Source organism: Leucoraja erinacea, chromosome 5 (assembly GCF_028641065.1).
Source record: "Leucoraja erinacea ecotype New England chromosome 5, Leri_hhj_1, whole genome shotgun sequence".
Taxonomy (NCBI): Eukaryota; Metazoa; Chordata; class Chondrichthyes; order Rajiformes; family Rajidae; genus Leucoraja; species Leucoraja erinaceus.
Window position 1 is genome coordinate 48,058,624 of NC_073381.1, and position 26,695 is coordinate 48,085,318.

General features: G+C 43.5%; 1 protein-coding gene across 1 annotated transcript in view; it reads right to left on the reverse strand.

Annotated features, from left to right (window-relative positions):
- gckr (glucokinase (hexokinase 4) regulator) overlaps positions 1-26,695 on the reverse strand; it is a 61,521-nt gene that overhangs the window by 17,631 nt on the left and 17,195 nt on the right. The window contains exons 5-11 of the mRNA XM_055635538.1: positions 24,813-24,874; positions 24,664-24,730; positions 18,298-18,351; positions 12,378-12,472; positions 8,770-8,875; positions 6,771-6,889; positions 1,680-1,778 (exon numbers count right to left, since the gene is read on the reverse strand). Coding sequence (XP_055491513.1) covers positions 1,680-1,778; positions 6,771-6,889; positions 8,770-8,875; positions 12,378-12,472; positions 18,298-18,351; positions 24,664-24,730; positions 24,813-24,874 — 602 coding nt within the window. The remainder of the gene's footprint in view (positions 1-1,679; positions 1,779-6,770; positions 6,890-8,769; positions 8,876-12,377; positions 12,473-18,297; positions 18,352-24,663; positions 24,731-24,812; positions 24,875-26,695) is intronic.

Genomic DNA, 26,695 nt, shown 5'->3' on the forward strand with positions numbered 1-26,695 from the left:
TCCTCTGAACAAGTCTACGTTCTTCTTGAGGAATGCTGTGCGACCTTTTACAGTCGGAAACACACAGCAATGGGGTGCAATACTGACATCAAATTCAGACGTTGTCACACTCAAAAGCCCATATAAATACATGTCAGTCTCTGGCTTCCTCTTGACTGATGTGAGTGGCCAACAGGCCTTAGTTCTTGGGATCTCCATCATTCAGCAAAGGTGCATTTGCTGAGGAGCCACCATGTGTAATGTCACATCAATGACGTGTAAGAACCAGGATGATAATCGAACAGTGAGAGGGAAGTAGCAAAGGGACTAAGGATAAGAAGTAAGGAGTGGCAAACATTAAAAGCCATCCAAGGCCATTTGCCTGCCCTGCTGAGTTTCCAATATTTACTGTATATGTGACCTAACCTTGCAGACCCTCATTTTTATTCCTGGTAGGATTCACCACAGCCACCAACAGAAAAGACTTTAAACACCGACTGTGAACTTTTTTCACACAGAGAGTGGTGAATCTCTGGAACTCTCTGCCACAGAGGGTAGTCGAGGCCAGTTCATTGGCTATATTTAAGAGGGAGTTAGATGTGGCCCTTGTGGCTAAGGGGATCAGAGGGTATGGAGAGAAGGCAGGTACGGGATACTGAGTTGGATGATCAGCCATGATCATATTGAATGGCGATGCAGGCTCGAAGGGCCGAATGGCCTACTCCTGCACCTAATTTCTATGTTTCTATGTAAATGATAATTGTTCAATAAAGTAGTACATAATTTGAAAATTGAAAGTAATTTCTGGAGCTTGGTTAGTTACCATTGCAAAAAAGGTGATTTTTTTAGACATCTAAATTGTCACAATCTTTTCAAGAAAAATAATGAAAAATTAGAAAAAAAGCACAGCAGGAGCTTGTGGCAGTTGCATCTCTTAAAATTACAGTTAGGTTATGGACAGTGCAACTCTTTTGCATGGGGTTAACTTATAAAAAAACATATACTGTATAACCACTGGATGGCAGATGTGCTTCTATGAAGGCTTTCATTTATTGTGTTGCAAACAAGTTATTAACCAGAAACGCAGTATCTAATTGCTGTTCATGGTCCATCAAATTTGCGCATATACAGAACAAATTTGCATATTAGTTTAGTTTGTTTAAAGATACAGAGTGAAAACAGGTCCTTCGGCCCAGTGAATCAATGCTGATCACCAATCACCTCTTCACACTAATTCTATGTAATTCAACTTTCTCACCTACTCCCTACACACTAGGGGAAATTTACAGAGGCCTTCAACCTACAAACCTGCACATTGTTGGAATGTGGGAAGTAGGGCACCCAGAGGAAGCTCCCTTGGTCACAGGGTGGACATGCAAACTCCACAGAGACTGCACCCAAGATCGGGATCAAACCCGGGTTTCTGGCATTGTGAGGCAACAGCTCCACCAGCTGCGTACTGTTCCTTAAAATATTACACGTCTTAAACTGGAGATGAAGTTCATTCAGACATAGAATTTAAATAAGACTGCGTTGGAATATTTCATCCTCAAAAGCATGATTGCCGCAGCTGGTCATAATATCTATCCTCTGAATATCCTGCAGCTTAATTGATTGAGGGAGCTTATTGATTTTATATAAGCATTAACAAGTGGCTGGGGGAATAATTTATTGAAAGGAAGTTTTTCTGCTGTCCTTACCTTGCACCAGCCTGGTTCACCAAAGCAGCAAATGTCTCACTGTGAGAATATGTGATCGTCAGGTTTTCTTCATATCTTCTCAGTAAATCCAACAAGCATCTGAAAAATTACAAATGGCAAAATGCACAAAATAAAGATTTTACAAGAACGTATTGAGTTTTATTCTTTCAATATAAAAGAAAATATTATCAGCTTCAAGTCAAAGGTAATATTGGAAATAGATACAGCATCCTGGAACAACTCAGCGGGTCCGGCAGCATCTCTGGAGAAAATGAATAGGTGGCATTTCGGGTCAAAACCCCACTTCAGATCCTTCTTGTTCTCTCAAAATCCATAAACAGAACTGCCACAGCAGAACCATTGTTTCTGTGTGCTCCTGCCCCTCCCTAAATTATTTCCACGTACTTCGGCTCCATCCTAGCCCCACTGGTCCAATCCCTCCCGACCTATGTCCAAGACTCCTCACACGACCTTCATCTCTTCCGTTTTCCAGGCCCTCATTCCCTCATCTTTACTATGGACATAGAACATAGAAACATAGAAAATAGGTGCACGAGTAGGCCATTCGGCCCTTCGAACCTGCACCACCATTCAATATGATCATGGCTGATCATCCAACTCAGTATCCCGTACCCGCCTTCTCTCCATACCCCCTGATCCCTTTAGCCACAAGGGCCACATCTAACTCCCTCTTAAATATAGCCAATGAACTGGCCTCAACTACCTTCTGTGGCAGAGAATTTTAGAGATTCACCACTCTCTGTGTGAAAAATGTTTTTCTCATCTCGGTCCTAAAAGATTTTCCCTTTATCATTAAACTGTGACCCCTTGTCCTGGATTTCCCCAACATCGGGAACAATCTTCCTGCATCTAGCCTGTCCAATCCCTTAAGAATTTTGTAAGTTTCTATAAGATCCCCCCTCAATCTTCTAAATTCTAGCGAGTACAAGCACATTCAAGAGTCTGAAGAAGGGTTTTGACCCGAAACATCACCTATTTATTTTTTCCAGAGATGCCTGACCCGCTGAGTAATTCCATCATTTTGTGTCTATCTTCAGTGTAAACCAGCTTCAGCAATCCCTCCCTACACGTTAATACTGAGAATGCTGCCCATTGAGACTGTGGAAATTGAAATAACTAAATGTGTTCACTATTATTTGCATTGTTACAATGAGGCCCATTTCAACTTGAAGAACATCTCATCACACCAAAACTATCGGACCAAACCAAAGTTTATGTTTTTGAAAAAAAAATAAATAGCTTGACATTGTTATTTTTTTTGCCAATGGCATATGTTTCTAGATGTATGAATGATGGATGAGCAAGAATTTACTGTAAAAAAAAAGACACAAACTGCCAGAGTAACTCAGCAGGTAAGGCAGCATCTCTGGAGAACATGTATACGTGACGTTTCGGTTCGATTGGAGTTAGAGGAAGAAAGTTGGAAGAGTGATGCGAGTGGGACAAATCCCGGCCGGCAAATGACAGGCACATCTGTCCCGTCCCCCCAACACTCTTCCAGCTTTCTCCCCCTTGCTACAATGTCTGAAAAGGGGTCCTGACCCAAAATGCTGCCTGTCCATGTTCAGGAGTAATGTGAAGAAATGTTGAAACATCTGGGGGCTGCAGGACTGTTGGATTTCAATCCATCACTAATTACCCAGGCCTGACATAAGTAGAACTTTGACCTTTCTTGTTCCAAACCAATATTAACACCAGATATATAGATTATGAGAGGCTAATCCTCCCAAAACACAAACCTCACATGACCTTTCTGTTCCATGCCGCAGATGTTGAAAAACAGGCCCAGTACCCAGCACCTTTTAGAGCTGTTGACTTTCGGGTATTTGTAATATACAGGTGCCAGCTGAAGAGATTTTGAGCCTCATTTTGATTGCTGCTCTATCAGTACATTGTCAGAATAACAACTAAAATTCTTAATGGGTCTGTCCCAGTTAGGCGACTTTTTGGGCGACTGCAGGAGACTATGCGGTCGCCACATGGTCGCCACATGTTCGCGGGAGGTTGCCGGGGAGTCGCCTTCATTATGGTCGCTGCAAAATTTTCAACATGTTGAAAAATTAGCGGCGACCAGAATTAAGCCCCCATGGAAAATAGTGAGAATTCTCGTGCCGTAGGTGCGGTGGTAGTGGGTTGCCAGGAGGTCGAAGGTTGTCGTAGGTTCTCATAGGTTGTAGCCGGTGCTGACCTGTGAATTGGCTCATTGGGGAAGAAAACCGTAAACAGTAGTTTTCAGAACCAAGGATAACCGACTGTTATGTTACTGTCTGCCGAGCTGCACAGCTGTGTATCTCTGGCTTCTTAAAAGTTGTCTCCACTACTTCTCCCCCCCCCCATCTCTTAAAGGACTTACGTGACCCTTCCCGTGCACTGTGCTTTCACCGTCTTAATTACAGAGCCAACCTTCCTGTTCATCGCGGTGTGGTCTGTATCACATTGACTTTGCATCGTGTGAATTTCACTCAGACAGCGCTCCCTCTGCTTGCCCTGTCCCCCGCCTGCAATAACGGGCTGGTGAAGGAAGCGATGTGTGTGTGTTCCACTCGGACAGTCGCCGTTCCAGTCGACTGAAAAATCGCCTAAGTGGGGCAGGCCCATTAGTGATGAAATATATAGCACAAAAACAAATGGAAAATTGTGTGGTGCTCATATTTCATATATTATAGAAGCTCCTAAACATATTGAGAACTGAATCAATGAAATAGCGACACCCATACTAAATTATAGAGCTACCTTAATAGATTTGCGTTCACATTTTCTTCCTATCAATGGTACATATTAGAAATTCCATCAATATTTTCAATTATCAATGGCACATGCTTGAAACTTCATTATACATTCACATGAGAGTCAAGAGAAGGAGCATAGATTTGAAAAATTATCTTTAGTATGTTTTATTTTATATTGCAGTCTGGAGAATGTCCTCTATTGCCTTGTGGGAATGCTTTTGGAGAATATGTCCTTTGAAATGCAGTCGGTGACATTTCACCCCACAATGTCCGAGCCGACGAACATTTCAAGTTAAACTAATCTCCTCTGCCTGCACGTGATCCATATCCCTTCGTTCCCTGCATACTCACGTGCCTATCCAAAAACCTCTTAAATGCCACTCACACATGGAATTTTTCTTTGTTATTAATTTTATTTTTAATATAAACTGATGATTCTTCACCATTTCTCTAATAGAATCACTGACCACATAAAATTAAAAAAATCATCCATTTTGGATGCTCACAGCAGTATTAGCAACGGTATGATAAAGGCAGAGACAAAATGCTGGAGTAACTCAGCGGGACAGGCAGCATCTCTGGAGAGAAGGAGTGGGTTTTGTTTCGGGTCGAGTCTGAAGAAGGGTCTCGACCCTAAATGTCACCCATTCCGTCTCTCTAGATATGCTGCTGTCCCGCTGAGTTACTCCAGGATTTTGTGTCTACCTCCGATTTAAACCAGCATCTGCTGTTCTCTCCTACACATGTATGATAAAGGATCATCAGCTTGAAGTTGCAAATCTCTTTCTTTTTCTGCATGCTGTGATTTTACAGTTTCTCTATTTTTGTTTCAGGTTTCCAGCACCTACAATACTGGATTTTGATTTTCTCAGCCTCTCCTCTAATGGCCCCGTCTGCTTGCTTGATGAAATTTAGCAACTCTGCACATTTGCACATTTGCACATTGGAGAGAAATTCTCTACTGATAAGACTGAGAGAAAAAATCCAATGTGTTATCCCATTCTCTTTCACATATTAGTTTTAGTTTTTAGTTTAGTTTAGTTTAGAGGTACAGCCTATATCAGGCCCTTCGGCCCAATGTGTCCGTGCTGACCATCATTTAGGTATGTTACAAAACCTACCTGAATCGTCATTGGGAATCTGCCCAAAGCCATGTTCGCGATTTTGGCGCTGTTTGGAGGGGGCGGGTTTAAAACGCGATTTTTACTAGGCTGTTCCAATCGCAGATGTTCAGCCTAGTAAATCATTAACGAAAAATCGCTGCAAGACCCGGTCGCAAAAGGTATTATTAGTTTTATAGGTCTCGAATAATAGTTATAATAGTTTTAAAATTACTGTCTCACTCCGCAACTTCTCGCAGCCCCAGGGTTTTATAAAGCAAACAATTAAAGGTATGTACCTTATTTTTACATTAAATGGGGCATGTATATAACCCTGTATATAAAGTTATCTATAGCGAGTAGTTCATTTTGGGCTTTTTATATCCCGCAGTATTTTTCTCGGCATTTGAGGGCACTAATCCAGCGCAATGTGAACGTTCTAAACCAGCACGTTCACAGAAACCCACTAGAAAGCCGATTTAAATGGGCATTTATTTACAGCAATTGAACACTAAATTCCTTCCATTTGGCCTATAAATTAATGTAAATTAGATATAAAAATCATGTTATATTGTGAATTATTTGTGAATAATCTTTGGACACTTAGGCTATTTAAAAATGTTAATCTTTCCTTAAGAAATGGGCTTTTGACTATCCAAGATCACAGCTTTTTTGTAATGTCCATTGAAAATCAATAGGGAACAAGATGCTAATTTCCGAGTATGAAAATGGCCATAACTTTTTTAATACTTGAGATATGAAAGTGAATTTGGTGTCAAATTAAACTTATTGTTATGCTTTATCTGATGGGATAAATTGCAGACTTGATTTTTAAAATCTCAAAATTTTGTAACATTGCTACATCATTCACCCATTAATACCAGTTCTATGGTATCCCACTTTCTCATCCACTCCCTACACTGGGGACATTTTACAGAGGCCAATTAACCTACATGTCTTTGGAATGTGGGAGGAAACCAGAGCCCCTGGAGGAAACACATGCGGTCACAGGGAGAAGTGCAAACTCCACATTGACAGCACCCGAGGTCAGGATTGAACCCGGGTCTCTGGCACTGCGAGGCAGCAGCTGCGTAACTGTGCAATCCAATCAACCAGCTGGGCATTCTCTCTTCATTTTTAGATATTGCAGGTGCAAGGAACATGCTCTTGAGACGGCAGAGGGATATTTCAAATAAGAAGCAATTTTATTGATTAATTGGAGTATGTGGGTTGAGAATCACCTGTGTGTGATGGCAGTGTTGTTTTCCAGAGCCTCATGTGCAGCCAGGAGCACCGTCTCCAGCAGGAGTTTGGTGGCACTTCCACCTTTCATCCTGGATGATCCAGTAATCCCTTCAGGCTGAAAGATAGTTCACAGAGATTTATAGCAATGACTGCGTCCTATGCAAATATCTATCTTGCAACATATTTACTGCTCCACAACATGATTTGTGCGTCACTATATAGAACATAGCACTGAGAACAGTATGGCATAGTGATGTGCCTTTGCTTGTTCTCCCGTTCTGAGACAATCTCTTTCTTTAGACAGAATGGAAATGTTGGTATGGCACCTACACAACAATGGGATATGTAGAGGAATAGTGCAAAAACTAATGCGCTTCATTATGATTAACACTAATCACCACCATAGCTTAAAAAGAAAATATGATTTAACTTCAATGCTGCAATTTATCCTGTGTTGCAGTCTCGGAGTCAGTGAAGGGGTTGGGAGAGATGGTGCTAGGGTGTAGCTGAGAATCTTCAGAGTGCTTGTAGAACCTTCTGTATTTAGGGCTGATGACCCAAGGGATGATACGTACATGAGCACGAGGAATAGGAGAGCTGAAAGAGAGATACTTGAGAGGCATCAGATATAATTGTGCCATCTTATTTGCTGCCATGTGCTGGGGCAGCAGGGCGAAGGCAGCGGACGCCAATAGGATCAGCATCCGGAAGGCTGGCTCCATCCTGGGGGCGGAGTTGTAATCAAGGGAGGTGGTCTTGGAGGCGAGGGTGCTCCTCAAACTGCGGGAGCATCTTGGACAATATAGCTCAACCCCTCCATGACACGCTGGTGGCATCAGACTGGTTCCACCAAGATGCAGGGATGAACAGCACAGGAGAACCTTCTTCCCTGTGGCTATCAAACTGTTCAACTCCTCCCCCTTCTGTCGTGGGGTAGACTGAAACTGAAGGACAGTTCAGGGGGGTGTTGGAGGAGGTTCACTTTGAATTTTTTGTCATATGTGATTTAAAGGATCCCAATCTAAATTTTTAACGAAATTGGGAAACTCTTGTGTGATGGATTACTGTAAATTCTTTCTTATGAAACCAACTCTGAAATGGAATACAAATGGTTCTGCTATAATGTGAAGTTCCTTAACACTAAATGGATATAACACGAGTGATGAATTAAGGAACATTGCATGCATTATGTGGGCTGAATTTGTTATAATACCATTTTGATTGGGAACTAGAGAAACACTTAAAAGTTATTTTGGAAATTAATAAACAAAAAAAATAGCTGTCTTGGTTTTAAATAGTGTAGGGGGGAAACCTGCTTCCATGTAACCTCCCTGCAGTAATCATACAACATTGTCTCTCAAGGATACAGCTGCTACTTTGACTGTGAGTGGTCATTGAAACTGACAAGCAATCACTTATTTTGACACTTGTGCAGGATGCTCTATCAAACAGTTTAATATACAGCCTTTAGTATTTTTATTGTGTAGCAAAATAAATCTATTGCTATTGAAAAGACCTTTGCAAATTTGAAACTCTCTATCCCCTAACCCCCTCACCACCATTGACACAATTGTTTTTATAGCGCTGTATTTTATTATACACGGTTTCATTGGAACTGTCACTTTAAAGCAGAATTATCTGTACTCCCGACTCAAAGCTTCAGCTGTTCATTCCCTTCACAGATCCTGCCTAACCCGCTGAGTCCCTCCAGCACTTTGTGTTTTGCCACTTTCACTATAAATTATTGAACAAGTTCAAAGTAACGATGGGAGCTATCTTCAATTCTCAAAGTCAACTCTGCAGTACAACTAGAAAAGGAGTAGTCCTAAAGAAAAGAAAATTAATTAGAATTTTCTTTTCTTTAGGACTACTCCTTTTCTAGTTGTACTGCAGAGTTGACTTTGAGAATTGAAGATAGCTCCCATCGTTACTTTGAAATTGTTCAATAATTTATATCGGTTTTCTAGCAGAAAATAATTGAGGGGCCATACTTACCCCAACAGAAGGGTTGATAATAAATGCCTTCTGTATGTTGTGAAGTTCCTGAAGTCGTTCTGCCACTTGAAGAAATGTCAAGTGCCATCCCTCTATTTTGTCAGGTCTTTAAAAGGAAATGTTAAATAATATTCTCAGCACTGTCATTCATTCAAACAGGAGTGAATATTTCAAGGATCTCATTTATTACGGTACTTTTTACATCATCCAGTGTTTAACTAGATAGTCCAAATTATGGATTTTTAATGGATTTAATTTTAAAATTAAAAATGGGTGGGTCCTTCTTGATAGGCAGATGGTTGAAACAAAGGCCAGAGATTAAAGCAGAAGGGTTGAGACAGACGGCTTGAAGTGTTGGAAATTGTGAAGCCAGAAAAAGGAATCTAGGAGGAGAGGGAGGGAGAGAGAGAGGGGTGGGGGAAGGGGGGGTCTCACATCTGCTCTAATCTCTGGCTTTTGCTCCAACCATCTGCATATCAAAACCCCATCTCCCTTGTGTCTGTCTATTCCCTGCCTCACTTTGTCCTGCCTCTCCTCTCTCCCAGCTTTCTTTTCTCTTCCCAACAATCAGTCTGTAGAAGAGCCCCGACCTGAAATATCACCTATCCATTTTCTCTAGAGATGCTGCCTATTGAGTTACTCCAGCACTAAGTCCTTTCTTGTAAACCAGCATCTGCAGTTCCTTCTTTTGACAGTTTCCTCCAAACCAGCTTTATCATACTTGACCAACATATCTCCTCGCTATTCTTCTGCTTTTGTTCTCCTATCACCCATCCAACTACCTCACTCATACCTGTCTCAATTCTCCCAAACTTCCTGGCAGGGGTCCCTGAACTCAAACATATTCAGCAGAATCATATTTCTAGGAGCATAGAAGACAGTAATGGAGAAAATTCATCTATAAAAGAGATTGCAATCACAGCTGCATAGCAATAAAGAGGAAGAAGATTAGACTTTATTGCCTCCATTGTAGTGAGAAATGTGGGGAATTCACTGTGGTGGATGTTTATATTAACTTTTTTATAGTTGTATGTCTTGTTGCTTTTTTTTAGTATGGCGGAATGTTAATTGAGTTCCACTGTACCTTTTAATAAGCGAGTTTGCTATTCCGAAAAACGCAAGGAATCATGGGATTTGTCAAAGTTCATTCAAGGGAAAAAAAGCACACGGGGGTGCCAGGTAGCGGGAGAGCAGGGTGTAACAGCGAGAGAGGGGGGGCAGATGCGAGGGGCGGAGACAGGGGGACAGCCTGGACTGGCGGAGAGATGCTGAGAGGTGGGAGGTGGGGGAGAGGGGGGGGGGGGGGGGGGGGGGGGGGGGGGGGGGTGAAAGACGTGAATTTTTGTGTTTTGCTCACAGATGTGTTTAGTTTAACATTCCGGGTGCCAGGGTTTGCACGTTGGTTGCAGAGGGGGGGCAATGCCCCCCAGACCTTCAGTCGCGCGAGCCACATTCTGTACACAGCGGCCAGTTAGCGACACATAATTTAAAAAAACTAATTGAAAATAATAAGCCAGAAAATCAAGGAAGCATTTTGAAGCTCATGGAATAAGGGAACGGCTAATGTCGGGTTGACGGCTTCTCTCCTGTTTATTGAGCCCAAAAACTGCAAACGTGGTCGAAGCATTTGACATCCATAAGCACCGACCACAAACTCTAACTCCCATGCTCTAAAGCCTTTCATTCAACATAACCAACCCATAGCTGGATTACAAACGCGCCACATCCTTCCTACTATGTTTTGGCCATTGCAGTTATAGAGGAAACTGACCCAGGCGGGGGATGGGGGGGATTGTCCCAGCGCCGGGGAGTTCTTGCGGAGATGGGATGTCTGGGACCTGCAGTTAAGCCGTGATAGCGAGTTCCTCTCTCCACATCTCTCTCCCCATCCGTCTCCCCATCCGTCTCCCCATATCTCCCTATCTCCCCATCTCTCTCCCCGCTGCCTCGCCTTTACCCGCAGACAGGCGTCACTCTGTAGGAAGGAACTGCAGATGCTGGTTTACACTGAAGGTAGACACAACGTGCTGGAGTAACTCAGCGGGACAGGCAGCATCTTTGGAGAAAAGGAATAGGTGACGTTTCGGGTCGTGACCCTTCTCCAAAGATGTTACCTGACCCGCTGAGTTACTGCAGCATTTTGTGTGTATCCCTGTTGATGACTGGTGCTCAGCTTTCGCCGGCACCGAGGGGGTTAACCGACAGCCACTGGATAAGGTGAGAGGTGCAGCTGACGGTCCCCGGCCCGTTGGTGAACGGGTTCCTCGGGAGTTGGAGCAGTGTCGGAGACCCGGTTCGATCCCGACTATGGATGAAAAACAGGTCTGTATACACGCAGCAGTTCAGGGGCCGAGAATGTTTCTCTCCGGTGACCTATGTCTGGGCATGCGCAGTCGGAATACCGAACCGGGATTCCGCTGGGACAATCCCTCTAGGGGCGCTGCACTGGCAGAAGCCTCTACCTACAGCCTGTCTGTTATTTCAATCTTTTAAAAAAATTTTTAGTTAGTCTAAAGTTTTGTGTTGGGGGAAACTTTTACTTTTCTATGTGGGGGAGGGGGGCAGGGTAAGGGGGAAACCGTTTCCCAGTCTCTTCCTGGCGAGGACGTGACTATTTCTCAGAGTCGCGTCCTCGCCCCCCACCTCGCGGCCTACCAGCTGGATCGGAGCGGCCTTTCCTGCCGGGGACCGGGAACCGGACCAGGGCTGCTACAGCGGCGGCGCAGCGCTGGAGTCACCGCGGAGCGGGCGATGCCTACCTGGGTTGCCGTTTGGAGCTCCGGAGCATTGAGCCGTTGCCCCAACATCGTGGAGCTCTGGTGCGGAGAGCTTCCAACGCGGGCGGCGCTGAACAACATCGTGGAGCCCTTGGCCGCCTTGCAGAGGGCTGCCAGCAGCAGTCTCCACCCGGCGCGGCCTACGGACTTTAGAAGCCGCCGACTCCGACAGGAGGGGGCCGACTCTGGTGTCCACGCCGCTGAGGGCGTCCCACAGCCCCGATGTCGGACTTACAACACCCCGCGAGCGGTCCTGGACATCGGGCCGCCCGTAGCTGCAACTGCGGAGGGCTTGGGGAGGCCCTGACCACGAGGAACAGTGGAGGAAGAGACTGACTTTGGTGCCTTCCCACACAGTGGGAAACTTTGATTCTGCTGTGTGGGGATGTTTTATGTCAAATTCTATAGTGTGTGTTCTTTATTTTTTTATTGTATTGCTGTATGGGAATTTCATTTCACTGTGCCATCTGGCACATGTGACAATTAAATGTATCTTGAATCTTGAACTGGCTTATTTGTACACATGATGATAAACTGATCGTTGAACCTTTAAACTGTCACCTGACATTATAGAAGGGCACTCCCTGATCCTGAAAGAAGATATCAGGTGCCCTTTATCTGGAGATCTGAAGATCTGCAACAATCAAATGCTGAATAAATTACGTGTAAGAAGGAACTGCTGGTTTACACCAAAGATTGACACAAAATGCTGGATCTGGCAGCATCTCTGGAGAAAAGGAACAGGTGACGTTTCAGGTCGAGACCCTTCATCAGACAGAATATTTTATAATGGGTGATTAAATGTAATGCAAACCTACAGATATTTTGTACCTTGCCATATTAATTGGATTGAACCCCACCAGAACAGGAGTAAACTTGTCCAGGTTGTTCATGCAGAAATCTAGTTGACCAGCAACAAATGGAGCCTGTAAGCATGAAATGGAATTCATAATAGTGGATTGACACCATACTTAACCACTAAGCTGCAAGGTACAAATACGCCGCTGTTTTTTAATATATAACTTCACAAACTCCCTTCTGCCTTAAAAATAAAACATTCACATAAGAGTTTGGCAAATATAATTTTCTACATTATCTGCCCATGCTTTTATGATGTGACACCCATAAAGCTGTGCTTATTTTGTTAATGTTTAATTTGAAGATAAAAATGCATAATCAATTAAACAATCATACATGTTTTTAATTGCTGCCTCTGCTCATTATTTTATACATAAAGTAATCATTTTTTGGCAAATGGGCAATAGAATTCAATGCCAAAAGACCAGAGTAATGCCAGTATTGGAGAAACCAAAAAATCATCTCAAACCAAAAATACGCCCAGTGGCATAACAGTAGAGCTACTGCCTTACAGCGCCAGAGACCCGGGTTTGATCCTGACTACGGGTGCTTGTCGGTACGGAATTTGTACGTTCTCCCCGTGACCTGCGTGGGTTTCCTTCCACACTCCAAAAACATACAGGTTTGTAGGTTAATTGGCTTTGTATCAATGTAAAATTGTCCCCAGTGTATGTAGCGAGGCGTTAATGTGGGGGGATCAATGGTCCGTGCTATATCTCTAAACTAAAACTAAACTAAACTAAAATATGGAAACTGTATTTATGGACTTCAAAGGGATAGCCTTGTTTGACAATTACATTTATGGACAGAAAGCAGAGATGGTGCTATTGTGGTGTGGTGTGCCTAACGGCAGCAGCTCGGCTACAGTTGTCCGTCTTTTTTTTTTGTCCTGTTAAATTGTATGTTTTCAGCTTAGTTTTTAAATTATTTTTTTTGGCTGTGTATATGTGGGGGGGGGGGGGGGGGGGGGGGGGGGGGGGGGGGTGGAGGAAACCATTAATGTCTTCACTGTACGGGGACCCGACTCTTTTGGAGCGGGGAGAGCTGTGGTGGCGCTCGGCTGCGACCCGACTTCGGAGCTTCGGAGGCTCCGGCTGCAGGCCCGGTGGACAGGAATATCGGGAGCTCCAGGTCCCTGGTGGGAGACCACTTATCGGAGCTCCCGCAACGGCAGCTTCTCCCGCTGGATTCGTGGGGTTGAAAGGACACGGAGCGAGGCCTAACATCGCCCGGTGCGAGTTAGTGGCAACGGGACTTACCATCACCCTCTGGGGGCTTTAACATCGGAGCCCCAGTTCGCTTAGACGCTGCAGTTGGAACGATGGTTGGTCTGCTTGAACCGCTGGGTTTAAAGGACACGGAGCCGGGGCCTAACATTGCCCGGCGTGGCTAAATGACCGCAGGACTTACCATCGTCCACTGGGGGCTTTAACATCGGAGCCCCAGTTCGCCTAGACGCTGCAGGTGGACCGCGGGTGAAGAATAAAGGGAAGAGATAAGACTTTGCCTTCCATCACAGTGAGGGTGTGTTGAAAACACACTGTGATGGATGTTTATGTAAACTGTGTTAAGTGTGGGTCTTGGGTTTTTTTGTAATGTAAAAAAACTGTAGTAAATGTAATTTTGTGCAAACCTAGGTTTGAATGACAATAAATAGCATTCCATTCCCTTCCCAGACACTGCCTGATCCTTCAGCACTTGGCCTTTTGCAAAAGGTAACTGAGAATAGACAATGCTCCAGTTATTGATGTAATTAAGTTTCAAAAACAAAGTCATGAGGTGTCACAGAAATAATCTACACTAGACTAAGTGGGACCCGTTGGGTCCCAGCATCACACGGGAGGGCTGGTCTCCCAACGCAATATTCCACCTCTCTACCAATTCCAATATTGGTGGCCAGTGGGGAGGGGGGGGGGGCTTTATGGAGCGCTGGTATGGGTGTTGTGGGCTGAAGGGACTGGTTTCCTGAGGGCTAGTATGGACATTGTGGGCCGAATGGATTCTTGGGCTGGCAGCTCAGTCACTCAAGCCTGTTGTGCTGGCAGCTCACTCACTCATGGCTGGTGGGCTGGCAGTTGACTCACGGCTATTCCTTGAAATTCCACTTCAAGCAGGGTGCAAGGCCACCACATTCAAGTGCAGTTTCATACCATTTCAAGCAGGGTGCAAGGCCACTAAAGACAGCGAGTCATGACCTCTCCCTCCTCCATCTTGCAGAGACCTTTGCCATGGCCAATCTTCTGGGTTTTATAGTCCTTCCCCCCCCCAACGAGAATGTGCGTGTGCACTTCATAGCGTGTTTGACAGGAGAGAGAATCTCAACATTTTTTAAACACTAATAATTCTTTTATATTTCATCGATAGGAAAAATCCTCGGCACCTGATGAGCGGAGGGGGACTCTGAGTAAGATGGCCAAAAATCACAGCCGTACGTGGTAGTGTTTTTTCTAAAATCAATATAAAGCGCAAACCAGAAGTGGTCAAGATTAGACTTTTAATTATATAGAAGGCAAGGCAACTTTAATTAGGCAAGGCAACTTTAATTAGGCAAAGCAAATTTAATTAGGCAACACAGCTTTCGCATTTCCAAACCAAAGGCAACACAGCTTTAGCATTTCCAAACCAAAGGCAACACAGCTTTTGCATTTCCAAACCAAAGGCAACACAGGGTTAGCATTTCCAAACCAAAGGCAGCACAGCTTTAGCATTTCCAAACCATATTTTCGCACCACGTTAAAGGCACTGACAGGTCAGTAAAACCACTCACAGTTTAGTAGACATGTGTTCAGTGTTATTCACAGCTCTGACTGAGAAATGTGACCCCCTCGCTCCCCCATCTTGCAGAGACTGACTGAGGCACTCAACACTTCCAGGTTTGTTAAAATTCAGTCACATTATGATCATACCTCCCACAATGTTCCTTGACAAATGATCTTAATTAACTCTTTCTTTGTGCACAATACTAGATCTGAAATAGCCCGTTAACCCTTTGGTTCCTTAATAGAAGGTTCGAGAAATAACCTGTGATAAACTCAATGAATTTGCCTATTAATTTAGTTTGGCCAGTCATCAGGTTCAAGTACTCGAAGACCATTTTCTTACACTTTTCACATGCACAACGACCTTCTTGATTTATACCATTACCTATATTACCACGGTTCAGAGGTCTTCGCATACCTCCTACCAATATTTTCTACTCTTTGCATGCTTTCACTTTAAAATGGTTGCTTTGAAAGGCCAACAATTAGAACCTGATTTAATGGGGTTTTGTTGAAAAATAAACCAAAGATCAATTACTTCAGTCTGCATCTTTCAGTTTATCAAGAAGTCATAGCCTAGGTCTGGAACAGGGGGCTCCTTGTCCTGAGAATTATATGCATGAACACATTCAGTATGTTGGCCAATAAGCAGGGCCGGATTTAGATGAAGAGAGGCCCTAAGCTGTTCCACTTGTGAGGCCCCTCCCAATCCCCCCACCCCACAACTAGAGGAAGATGGTCCACCAGATTGATACCGATTTGCAGCCGAGCAAATGAGATAAGGGGCTAGAAAGCTGCGCTTATTTATTTATTTATCTATTACCAGTGCTGGTGTCTAGTTATTGGCTTAAAACACAATTATTCTGAAATGGAGGGCAAGGAAAATTACTGAAGGTTTGTTTAGAGACTACAGTGCGTTGTGACAGCATATGTAAGAAAGGCCTATGACTGTGTCAAAAATATGATACACCTTGCAGGGCTCTCACTTAATTTTTTTTCTCTGTTGTCAGCCGGGCAACTTTGGCAGCTTTTTAAGTTGCCAAATGACAGTTTAGGTGGTCATTTAAGATGGTTTGCATGACACGTGCGATAATGTGCTCGGACGAAGTGCGTAGTTACCAGTCGGAATTATGTTCAATGAAGCATTCACATATTATTTCTGCTTCAAATAAAGTCGCAAACTAAACATATTCACCAATCAAGACATGATATATACCACAATGACATGCAGCAAAATTATAATACAGTATCTCAAATATTTTTAAACATTGCATGAATGCAATTTCTATTATTTCTTTCCACTTCCAAACAAAAATGTGGTTGGATTATTCAGTGTATGATCAACCTCGGTGAGATCAAGCGCAGGCTTGGCGATCGCTTCGCACAACACCCCCACTCAGTTCGCAATAACCAACCTGATCTCCCGGTGGCTCAGCACTTCAACTCCCCTTCCCATTCCGAATCCGATCTTTTTGGCCTGGGCCTCCTCCATGGCCAAAGTGAGGCCCACCACATATTGGAGGAACAGCACCTCATATTTGCTTGGGTAATTTACACCCCAGTGGTATGAACATTGCCTTCTCTAATTTCAGGTAGTCCTTGCTTACTCCCTCCTTCCCCTCCCATTCCTAGCTCTCCCACAGCTTACTGTCTCCGCCTCTTCCTTTCTTTTTCATGTCCCTCCCTCGACATCAATCTGAAGAAGGGTCTCGACCCGAAACAATAGACAATAGATGCAGGAATAGGCCATTTGGCCCTTCGAGTCAGCACAGCCATTCTATGTGATCATGGCTGATCATCCACAATCAGTACCCCGTTCCTGCCTTCTCCCCATATCCCCTGACTCTGCTATTTTTAAGATCCCTATCTAGCTCCCTCTTGAAAGCCTCCAGAGAACCTGCCTCCACCGCCCTCTGAGGCAGAGAATTCCACATACTCACCACTCTCTGTGAGAAAATGTGTTTCCTCATCTCCGTTCTAAATGGCTTACTCCAAATTCTTAAACTGTGGCCCCTGGTTCTGGACTCCCCCAACATCGGGAACATGTTGGAGAAACTCAGCGGGTGCAGCAGCATCTATGGAGCGAAGGAAATATTTATTTCCTTCGCTCCATATATGCTGCTGTACCCGCTGAGTTTCTCCAGCTTTTTTGTGTACCTTCGATTCTCCAGCATCTGCAGTTCCTTCTTAAACATCGGGAACATGTTTCCTGCCTCTAGCGCGTCCAAGCCCTTAACAATCTTATATGTTTCAATGAGATACCCTCTCATCTTTCCAAACTCCAGAGTGTACAAGCCCAGCTGTTCAATTCTCTCAGCATATGACAGTCCCGCCATCCCGGGAATTAACCTTGTAAACCTACGCTCCACTCCCTCAATAGCAAGAATGTCCTTCCTCAAATTAGGGGACCAAAACTGCACACAATATTCCAGGTGTGGTCTCACTAGGGCTCTGTACAACTGCAGAAGGACCCCTTTGCTCCCATATTCAATTCCTCGTTATAAAGGCCAACATGCCATTCGCTTTCTTCACTGCCTGCTGTACCTGCATGCTTACTTTCATAGATTGATGTACAAGGACCCCCAGATCCCGTTGTACTTCCCCTTTTCCAGTCGTCTATTCCTTCACTCCATAGATGCTGCCTCCTCCATGGCCAGAGTGAGGCCCACCGCATATTGGAGGAGCAGCACCTCATTTTTCGCTTGGCAGTTTACACTTCAGCAAATTGAAATAAGCATGCCACACTTACATCGAGTGCAGCATCAGTTGTGTGTCTCAAATGTAAACATTGATTAGAGCAACAGATGTTAAAATATTAGAGGAGATGGTTAATCAGTTTCACAAGCCAGAAGTGTGTGGGTGGAATCCCATTATGCAAGAGATTTCAAATAAACTTGAAATGTGAATGGAGAATAAGTTGTAACTTTATAGACTGGGCAATGTCCTAGTGGGGTGGAATGAGTTTGATTTTCATCTCATTGATTTAATTTACAGTAATAATCCATCCTCTTGCATTATACAAAGCACTTACATTTTAACATGGAAGAATTGGTACTGAGAATATACTGTACCAAAGGAACATTGGCAGCATATTTCGGAACTTTCAGAAAGAGCTTGAAATCCACCCTACTTACTGACAATCCACATGAAATCCCAATGAACAGTACTTTCTTTTTCATTTTGGTAATCTGCAAATAAATATTAAAATTAAGGATGCAATGTAAATAATAAATCAATCACTTTCAATTGTATTGTATTTTCTTGGTCGACATTCTGACAACAATTAAATGGTTAGAAAATGATCTTCAAAAACATAAATAGCTCAGGAAAAAAATTAAAATTAACAGTTTTTCAGAACAAGGTTTACAATTGTAATTGAAAAAGCACTCATGAGAAATGTAAGTCTGATGCTAATTTTGCAATATCTATTTTATGTTCAGTCAAAAGCATAAATATAAAAAATCACTCTATGGCACTTGGCTGGTTAAGAGCTACATTTTTTATGTGCGTCATCTCATTTTATTTGAAAAATGCTGCCAAATGTATCGTCAAAGATAATTCGCCAAATATAAAGGCATAAAACAAAGGAGCATTACAACCAGGTTGGGATTTCATCTTAGATCAGGAGAATTGTGCAGCAAAATAACATAATGAGTAAATTGTTAGAGATTGTTAGACATGGAGCATTTTGCAGGAATTATGTGGGTATTAGATATTAATAGAAAGGAGAACCAGTCTTAAACCCCTCTCGCCCTGTAAACTACAAGCAATAATCAGGTTTGAAATTAAAACATCAGCAATGTAAATGGACAATAGTCTGAAGAGCACAGGCATCTACCTAACAACAAAAGAGTTCAGTCAAGATAAATGGTTTGTAAACTGACATGACCCAGAGACATTCTCCTAATAGGCAAGAGGCAACTGTGGCTGACAAAGGAAGTTAGGGATGGTATAAAACTAAAAGAGCAGGTGTATAACATAGCAAAGATTAGCGGGAAGCTAGAGGATTCGGAAACTTTCAAAGGACATCAGAAGGCAACTAAAAGGGCAATACAGAGTGAAAAGATGAAGTACGATGGTAAGATGGATAGTAAAAGTTTATTTTGGTATGTTAAGAAAAAAATATTAGTAAAGCCAAATGTGGGTCCCTTGAAGGCAGAAACAGGTGAAATTATTGTGGGGAACAAAGAAATGGCAGAAGTTGCACAGGAACTTTGGTTCTGTCTTCACGAAGCAAGACACAAACAATCTCCCAGATGTACTAGAGGACAGAGGATCTAGGGAAACAGAGGAACTGAAAGAAATTTGCATTAGGCGAGAAATAGTATTGGGTAGACTGATGGGACTGAAGGCTAATAAATCCCCAGGGCCTGATGGTCTGCATCCCAGGGTACTTAAGGTGGTGGCTCTATAAATTGTGGAAGCATTGGTGATCATTTTCCAGTGTTCTATAGATTCAGGATCAGTTCCTGTGGATTAGAGGATAGCTAATGTTATCCCACTTTTCAAGAAAGGAGCGAGAGAGAAAGCGGGGAATTATAGATCATTTAGCCTGACATCGGTGGTGGGGAAGATGCTGGAGTCAATTATTAAAGAAGTAATAACTGTGCTTTTGGATAGCAGTAAAAGGATTGGTCCATCAGCATGGATGTATGAAGGGGTAATCCTACTTGACTAATCTTCTGGAATTTTTAGAGGATGTGACAAGTAAAATGGATGAAGGAGAACCAGTGGACGTAGTGTATCTGGACTTTCACAAAGCCTTTGATAAGGTCCCATACAGGAGATTAGTGAGCAAAATTAGAGCATATGGTATTGGGGATAGAGTATTGACATGGATAGAGAATTGGTTGGCAGACAGGAAACAAAGAGTAGGAATAAACGGGCTCCAGTCAGAATGGCAGGCAGTGGCGAGTGGAGTGCTGCAAGGCTTGGTGTTGGGGCTGCAATGATTTACAATATATATTAATGTTTGAGATAATGGAATTAAAAGTAACACTAGCAAATTAGCAGATGACACGAAGCTGGGGTTAGCAGGTTGCAGGGTGACTTGGACAGGTTGAGTGAGTGAACAGATGCATGGCAGATGCAAGATTATGTGGTAAATGTGAGATTATCCACTGGTGGCAAGAACAAGAAGGCAGATTATAGAAACATGGAAAATAGGTGCAGGAGTAGGCCATTCAGCCCTTCGAATCTGCACCGCTGTTCAATATGATCATGGATGATCATCCAACTCAGTATCCTGTACCTGCCTTCTCTCATCCCCCCTGATCCTTTTAACCACAAGGGCCACATCTAACCCTCTTAAATATAGCCAATGAACTGGCCTCAACTGCCTTCTGTGGCTGAGAATTCCACAGATTCACCACTTTCTGTGTGAACATTTTTTTTCTCATCTTGGTCCTAAAAAACCTCCCCCTTATCCTTATACTGTGGCCCCATGTTCTGGACTTCCCCAACATCAGGAACATTCCTGCATCTAGCCTGTCCAACCCCTTAAGAATTTCACAAGTTTCTATAAGATCCCCCCTCAATCTTCTAAATTCTAGCGAGTACAAGCTGAGTCTATCCAGTCTTTCTTCATATGAAAGTTTTGACATTCTAGGAATCAGTCTGGTGAACCTTCTCTGTACTCCCTCTATGGCAAGAATGCCTGTCCTCAGATTAGGAGACCAAAACTGTATGCAATACTCCAGGTGTAGTCTCACAAAGACCCTGTACAACTGCAGTAGAACCTCCCTGCTCCTATACTCAAATCCTTTTGCTATGAATGCTAACATACCATTCGCTTTCTTCACTGCCTGCTGCACCTGCATGCCTACATTCAATGACTGGTGTACCATGACACCCAGGTCTTGTTGCATCTTCCCTTTTCCTAATCGGCCACCATTCAGTTATAGTCTAATTTCCTGTTTTTGCCACCAATGTGGATAACCTAACATTTATCCACATTATACTGCATCTGCCATGCATTTGCCCACTCACCCAACCTATCCAAGTCACCTTGCAGCCTCCTAGCATCCTCCTCACAGCTAACACTGCCCCCCAGCTTCGTGTCATCCGCAAACCTGGAGATGTTGCATTCAATTCCCTCGTCCAGATCATTAATATGTATTGTAAATAGCTGGGGCCTCAGTACTGAGCCTTGCGGTACCCCACTAGTCACTGCCTGCCATTGTGAAAAGGACCCTGTTTACTCCTACTCTTTGCTTCCTGTCTGCCAGCCAGTTCTCTATCCACATCAATACTGAACCTCCAATACCTTGTGCTTTAAGTTTGCATACTAATCTCTTATGTGGGACGTTGTCGAAAGCCTTCTGAAAGTCCAGATTTAACACATCCACTGGTTCTCCCTTATCCACTTTACTAGTTACATCCTCGAAAAATTCTGTAAGATTCGTCAGACATGATTTACCTTTCATAAATCCATGCTGGCTTTGTCCAATGATTTCACCACTTTTCAAATGTGCTGCTATCCCATCTTTAATAACTGATTCTAGCCGTTTACCCACTACCGATGTTAGACTAACTGGTCTGTAATCCCCCGTTTTCTCTCTCCCTCCCTTTTTAAAAAGTGGGGTTACATTAGCTACCCTCCAATCCTCAGGAACTACTCCAGAATCTAAAGAGTTTTGAAAAATTATCACTAATGCATCCACTTTTTCTGGGGCTACTTCCTTAAGTACTCTGGGATGCAGCCTATCTGGCCCTGGGGATTTATCGGCCTTTAATCCATTCAATTTACGTAACATAACTTCCCGACTAACCTGTATTTCACTCAGTTCACTCCGTTCCTCCATCTCATTTGACCATCTCATGTCCCCTGCTATTTTCGGCAGATTATTTATGTCTTCCTTAGTGAAGACAGAACCAAAGTTATTCAATTGGTCTGCCATGTCTTTCTTCCCCATGATCAATTCACCAGTTTCTGACTGCAAAGGACCTACATTTGTCTAACTAATCTTTTTTTCATCACATATCTATAATGGTTATTATTATCTCAATGGTGTTAGATTAGGAAAAATGGAAGTGCGACGAGGCCTGGGTGTTCTTGTACACCAGTCACTGAAAGTAAACATGCAGGTACAGCAGGCAGTGAAGAAAGCTAATGGCATTTGGAATTGGTGGAGAGGTGGAACATTGCATTGGGGAATATTGCATCACACGGCCTGGTCCTCCAATGCCATATTTTTGCACCAGCCCCCATGGGAAACCTGGTTCCGCAATACAATCTGTTCCCCAAGGAAATATTCCACCACTCACCTGTTCCCCCAATGCAACGGTAGGAGCATTCTGTAGTAGGGGGACAGGGACGAGTTCAGGCGGGAAGTGTCCTGCAGCCAGGGAGGGGGACGGCTTCAGGCTGGGCATGTCGGGGCTGGTGGGTGTGAGTGTGGGGGATGGGGGGTGTGTGTGTGGGGGGGGGGGTTGAGGGGGGCTGTGTGTGTGGGGAGGGGGAGGGGTGTGTGGCAGAGGAGGGAGATGTGGGGGGGAAGATGTGGGAGAGGGGGATGTGGCGGAGGGGTGGGGGAGGGGTGTGTGGGGGAGGGTGTGTGTGTGTGGGGGAGTGGGTGTGCGTGGGGGAGTGGGTGTGTGTGGGGGAGGACAGCCCGCCCATGAACACAGCCCACCCTCGCCCACGAATACAGCCCACCCCCGCCCACGGAAAACAGCCCACACTCCGCTGCTTCAGCTTTATTCTCGGTGGTTTCTGGACGGGCGTCTTCTGGACGGGCGTCTTCTGGACGTGCTCACGGACTCTGCCCAGACTCCGGGGATTTATTCTCCAGCGGGTGCCGGAAGGGGCGTTACCTTCATGGTGACTGAGAGGTGAGAAGACCAATCTGCGGATCTCACGATTTTTTAAACCTTCATAACTTTTGGAATCTGCGACCGATCGGAACAAAACATGGTGCACTTGGAGCAGAGGAGAACGGTGAGTAAGGTGGCAAAAAAATCCTAGCGATATAGGGTACCATTTTTGCACAAATGTAAAAGCAATGCAGACCGGAAGTTGTCAAGATGAGAGTTTTTGTAATAGTATAGATAGATAGATAGATAGATATAAAATTATAAAAGGACTGGACAAGCTAGATGCAGGAAAAATGTTCCCAATGTTGGGGTGTCCAGAACCAGGGGCCACAGTCTAAGAGAAAAGCAGAGGCCATTTAAAACTGAGATGTGAAAAAAACGTTTTCACCCAGAGAGTTTTGAATTTGCGGAATTCTCTGCCGCAGAAGGCAGTGGAGGCCAACTCACTGGATGAATTTAATGGAGTTTGATGGAGCTCTTGGGCCTAGCGGAATCAAGGGGTATAGCGAGAAGGCAGGCACGGGTTACTGATTGCAGATGATCAGCCGTGATCACAATGAATGGCAGCGCTAGCTCGAATGGCCGAATGGCCTCCTCCTGCACCTATTTTCTATGTCTATGTCTATGTTACATAACACATAACACCTGGGCTACATCAAACTAGGCATTAGATGTGTTCAGTTTGATTTATTTTACGCAATTATCACAGAGATCGAGGGAGGTTCCAGACTTGACTGATTATTTTATCACTTAGCTCATCAAACATGGTCTTTGGCAGATTTGTTCTGTCTATCCATAACTGGGATATTTATGTATCTAGAGAGTCAGCAATCATGACGGGGTGGGAGATTACAACCTTCACGTAGTCCGCCCTGTTTTGACGAATGCAATCAACCTGGCGTGCACAATCAATTAAGATCAAATAGAACAAGTTGTCCTACAACTTTAGGCTGTGCACACCATATGCAAGAAGAAGAAGAAGCAATCATGACACTAGTTTTGTGTGAAACTAGCTCCTGGAGTAACAAAATGCTGGAGTAACTCAGCGGGACAGGCAGCATCACTGGAGAGAAGGTTTTGGGTTGAGACCTTTTTTCAGACGGAAGATTGTTTGTCTATCTTCAGTTTAAACCAACATCTGCAGTTCCTTCCTACTAGTTTTGTGCGTCTGGAGTTTCCGTGTTTAGAAGCTTTTAGACTATTCATGTGAATTATATTGTCCCAGCAAAGGTGTTTTTAATATTCAGAAGGTGGACAAAAATGCTGGAGAAACTCAGTGGGTGAGGCAACATCTATGGTGCGAAGGAATGGGCGACGTTTCAGGTCGAGACCCTTCTTCAGATGTATTCAGATGTATTTTTTGTCAGTTGCGATGTACTCTCAACGTAAATATGTAATTGGATGAAACCATATGTCTGCAGCCAAAATATGGCACCAAACTGGCATTATAACTAATTAAATGGAATTCAAACACCTGCTGTTACCTTTGATCTTAAGAACATAGAAACCTGATGTATTTTGTGTTCAGAAAGATTCTCCCATGTTTCTGCAGTTTCTATAATAGTGCCGTCCAAAATGCCTGCTGTGCTGAATAAATACTTTTAAATTTACAGCTGGAGTCTCTATGTGGTTCATTCACAGTTACATAAAGACCAACTACAATATCATTAGATGATATAACTTACTGCTTTTAACATTTTAATCCCAGTTTCTGGATTATCTTCAGGTAGCTCTTGAGAAGTCATGAGAGCTCTGTGGATCAAACAAAACAACACTGATTTTCTGCAGTAGATGTAACTTTTTAAATGTAGTTATAGTTATAGTTGCTGCTTACTTGTCTCCTCCAGCAATGATGTAGTCATAGATTTTTGTTTTGGACAAACTATTGAAGGAAGACTGAAAGCAATAGAAATGGATAAGGTCACTTACATTAGGTCACTTTAAATTACACACTGAACAGATACTGAGAGTAAAATAAAGCAGAAGAGTTAGCACTGTATCCATACATTTAACTTTTGGTGTAGCAAAGGCAAATCAAAACAGTCTGGTGAAAGTTTCCTTGGCCATGGTGGCACAGCGGTAGAGTTGCTGCCTAACAGCATTTGCAGCGCCAGAGACGCGGGTTCAATCCCGACTACGGGTGCTGTCTATACAGAGCTTGTACATTCTCCCCGTGACCATGGGGGTTTTCTCCGAGATCTTCAGTTTAGAAACATAGAAACATAGAAAATAGGTGCAGGAGTAGGCCATTCGGCCCTTCAAGCCTGCATCGCCATTCAATATGATCATGGCTGATCATCAACTCAGTATCCTGTACCTGCCTTCTCTCCATACCCCCGGATCCCTATAGCCACAAGGGCCACATCTAACTCCCTCTTAAATATAGCCAATGAACTGGCCTCAACTACCTTCTGTGGCAGAGAATTCCAGAGATTCACCACTCTCTGTGTGAAAAATGTTTTTCTCATCTCGGTCCTAAAAGATTTCCCCCTTATCCTTAAACTGTGACTCCTTGTTCTGGACTTCCCCAAAATCGGGAACAATCTTCCTGCATCTAGCTTCCTTCCACACTCCAAAGACGTACAGATTTGTAGGTTAATTAACTTGGGTTTGTATACTTGGTATAAGTGTAAATTGTCCCTAGTATGTGTAGATAGTGTTAATGTGCGGGGATCGTTGGTTGGTATAGGCCAAAGGGTCTATTTCTGCACTATATCTCTAAACAAAAAAAGGAAGAATCAGGCAATCCCAATAAGTAATAATGGCATTGAGGACAAATTAAGAGAGTATGTATAAGAAATCTTCCTAGACCAATATATTGAAGAATCAACCGTAATAAAGCTACTTTTGATGAGTTTATTTAAGCAGTCATCTTGCCATGAATATATGGGTGGCATTGAATGGTTTACCAGGTTGAGTCAAGTAGGGGGTTCAAAATTGGATGAAAAGTTATAAAAATAAAATGAAAATTTGGGCGGGTATGGTGGCGCAGTGGTAGAGTTTCTACCCTACAGCGCCAGAGACCCGGGTTCAAACCTGACTACGGGAGCTGTCTTATGGAATTTATCTGATCTCCCCGTGACTGCGTGGGTTTTCACTTATTGCCCCGGTTTCCTTTCACAGGCGTTCACTTTTGCAGGTTACTTTGGCTTTGGTATAAATTCTAAATTGTCCCTAGTGTGTAGTATAGTGATAGTGTATGGGGATCGCTGGTCAGCATGGGCCCAGTGGGCCGAAGGGCCTGTTTCTCTTCTGATGAAAAGCATTGTATAGAAAGATTATAAAAAAGAAACAAAAATATTTGATAGAGCCGGAATAATAAAGAAATAAAATTGAAACACAAATGGATAATGCTAGTGATAGAATAATTATAGCCAGACTGAAAAAATGGGGAGATGAAATAGACAATACACAATAGATAATAGGTGCAGGAGTAGGCAATTCGACTCTTCGAGCCAGCACCGCCATTCACTGTGATCATGGCTGATCATCCACAATCGGTACCCCGTTCCTGACTTCTCCCCATATCCCTTGACTCCACTATCTTTAAGAGCTCTATCTAACTCTCTCTTGAAAGCATCCAGAGAATCAGCCTCCACTGCATTCTGAGGCAGGGAATTCCTCAGATTCACAACTTTCTGGGTGAAAAAGTTTTTCCTCGTCTCCGTTCTAAATGGCCTACCCCTTATTCCTAAACTATGGCCCCTGGTTCTGGAC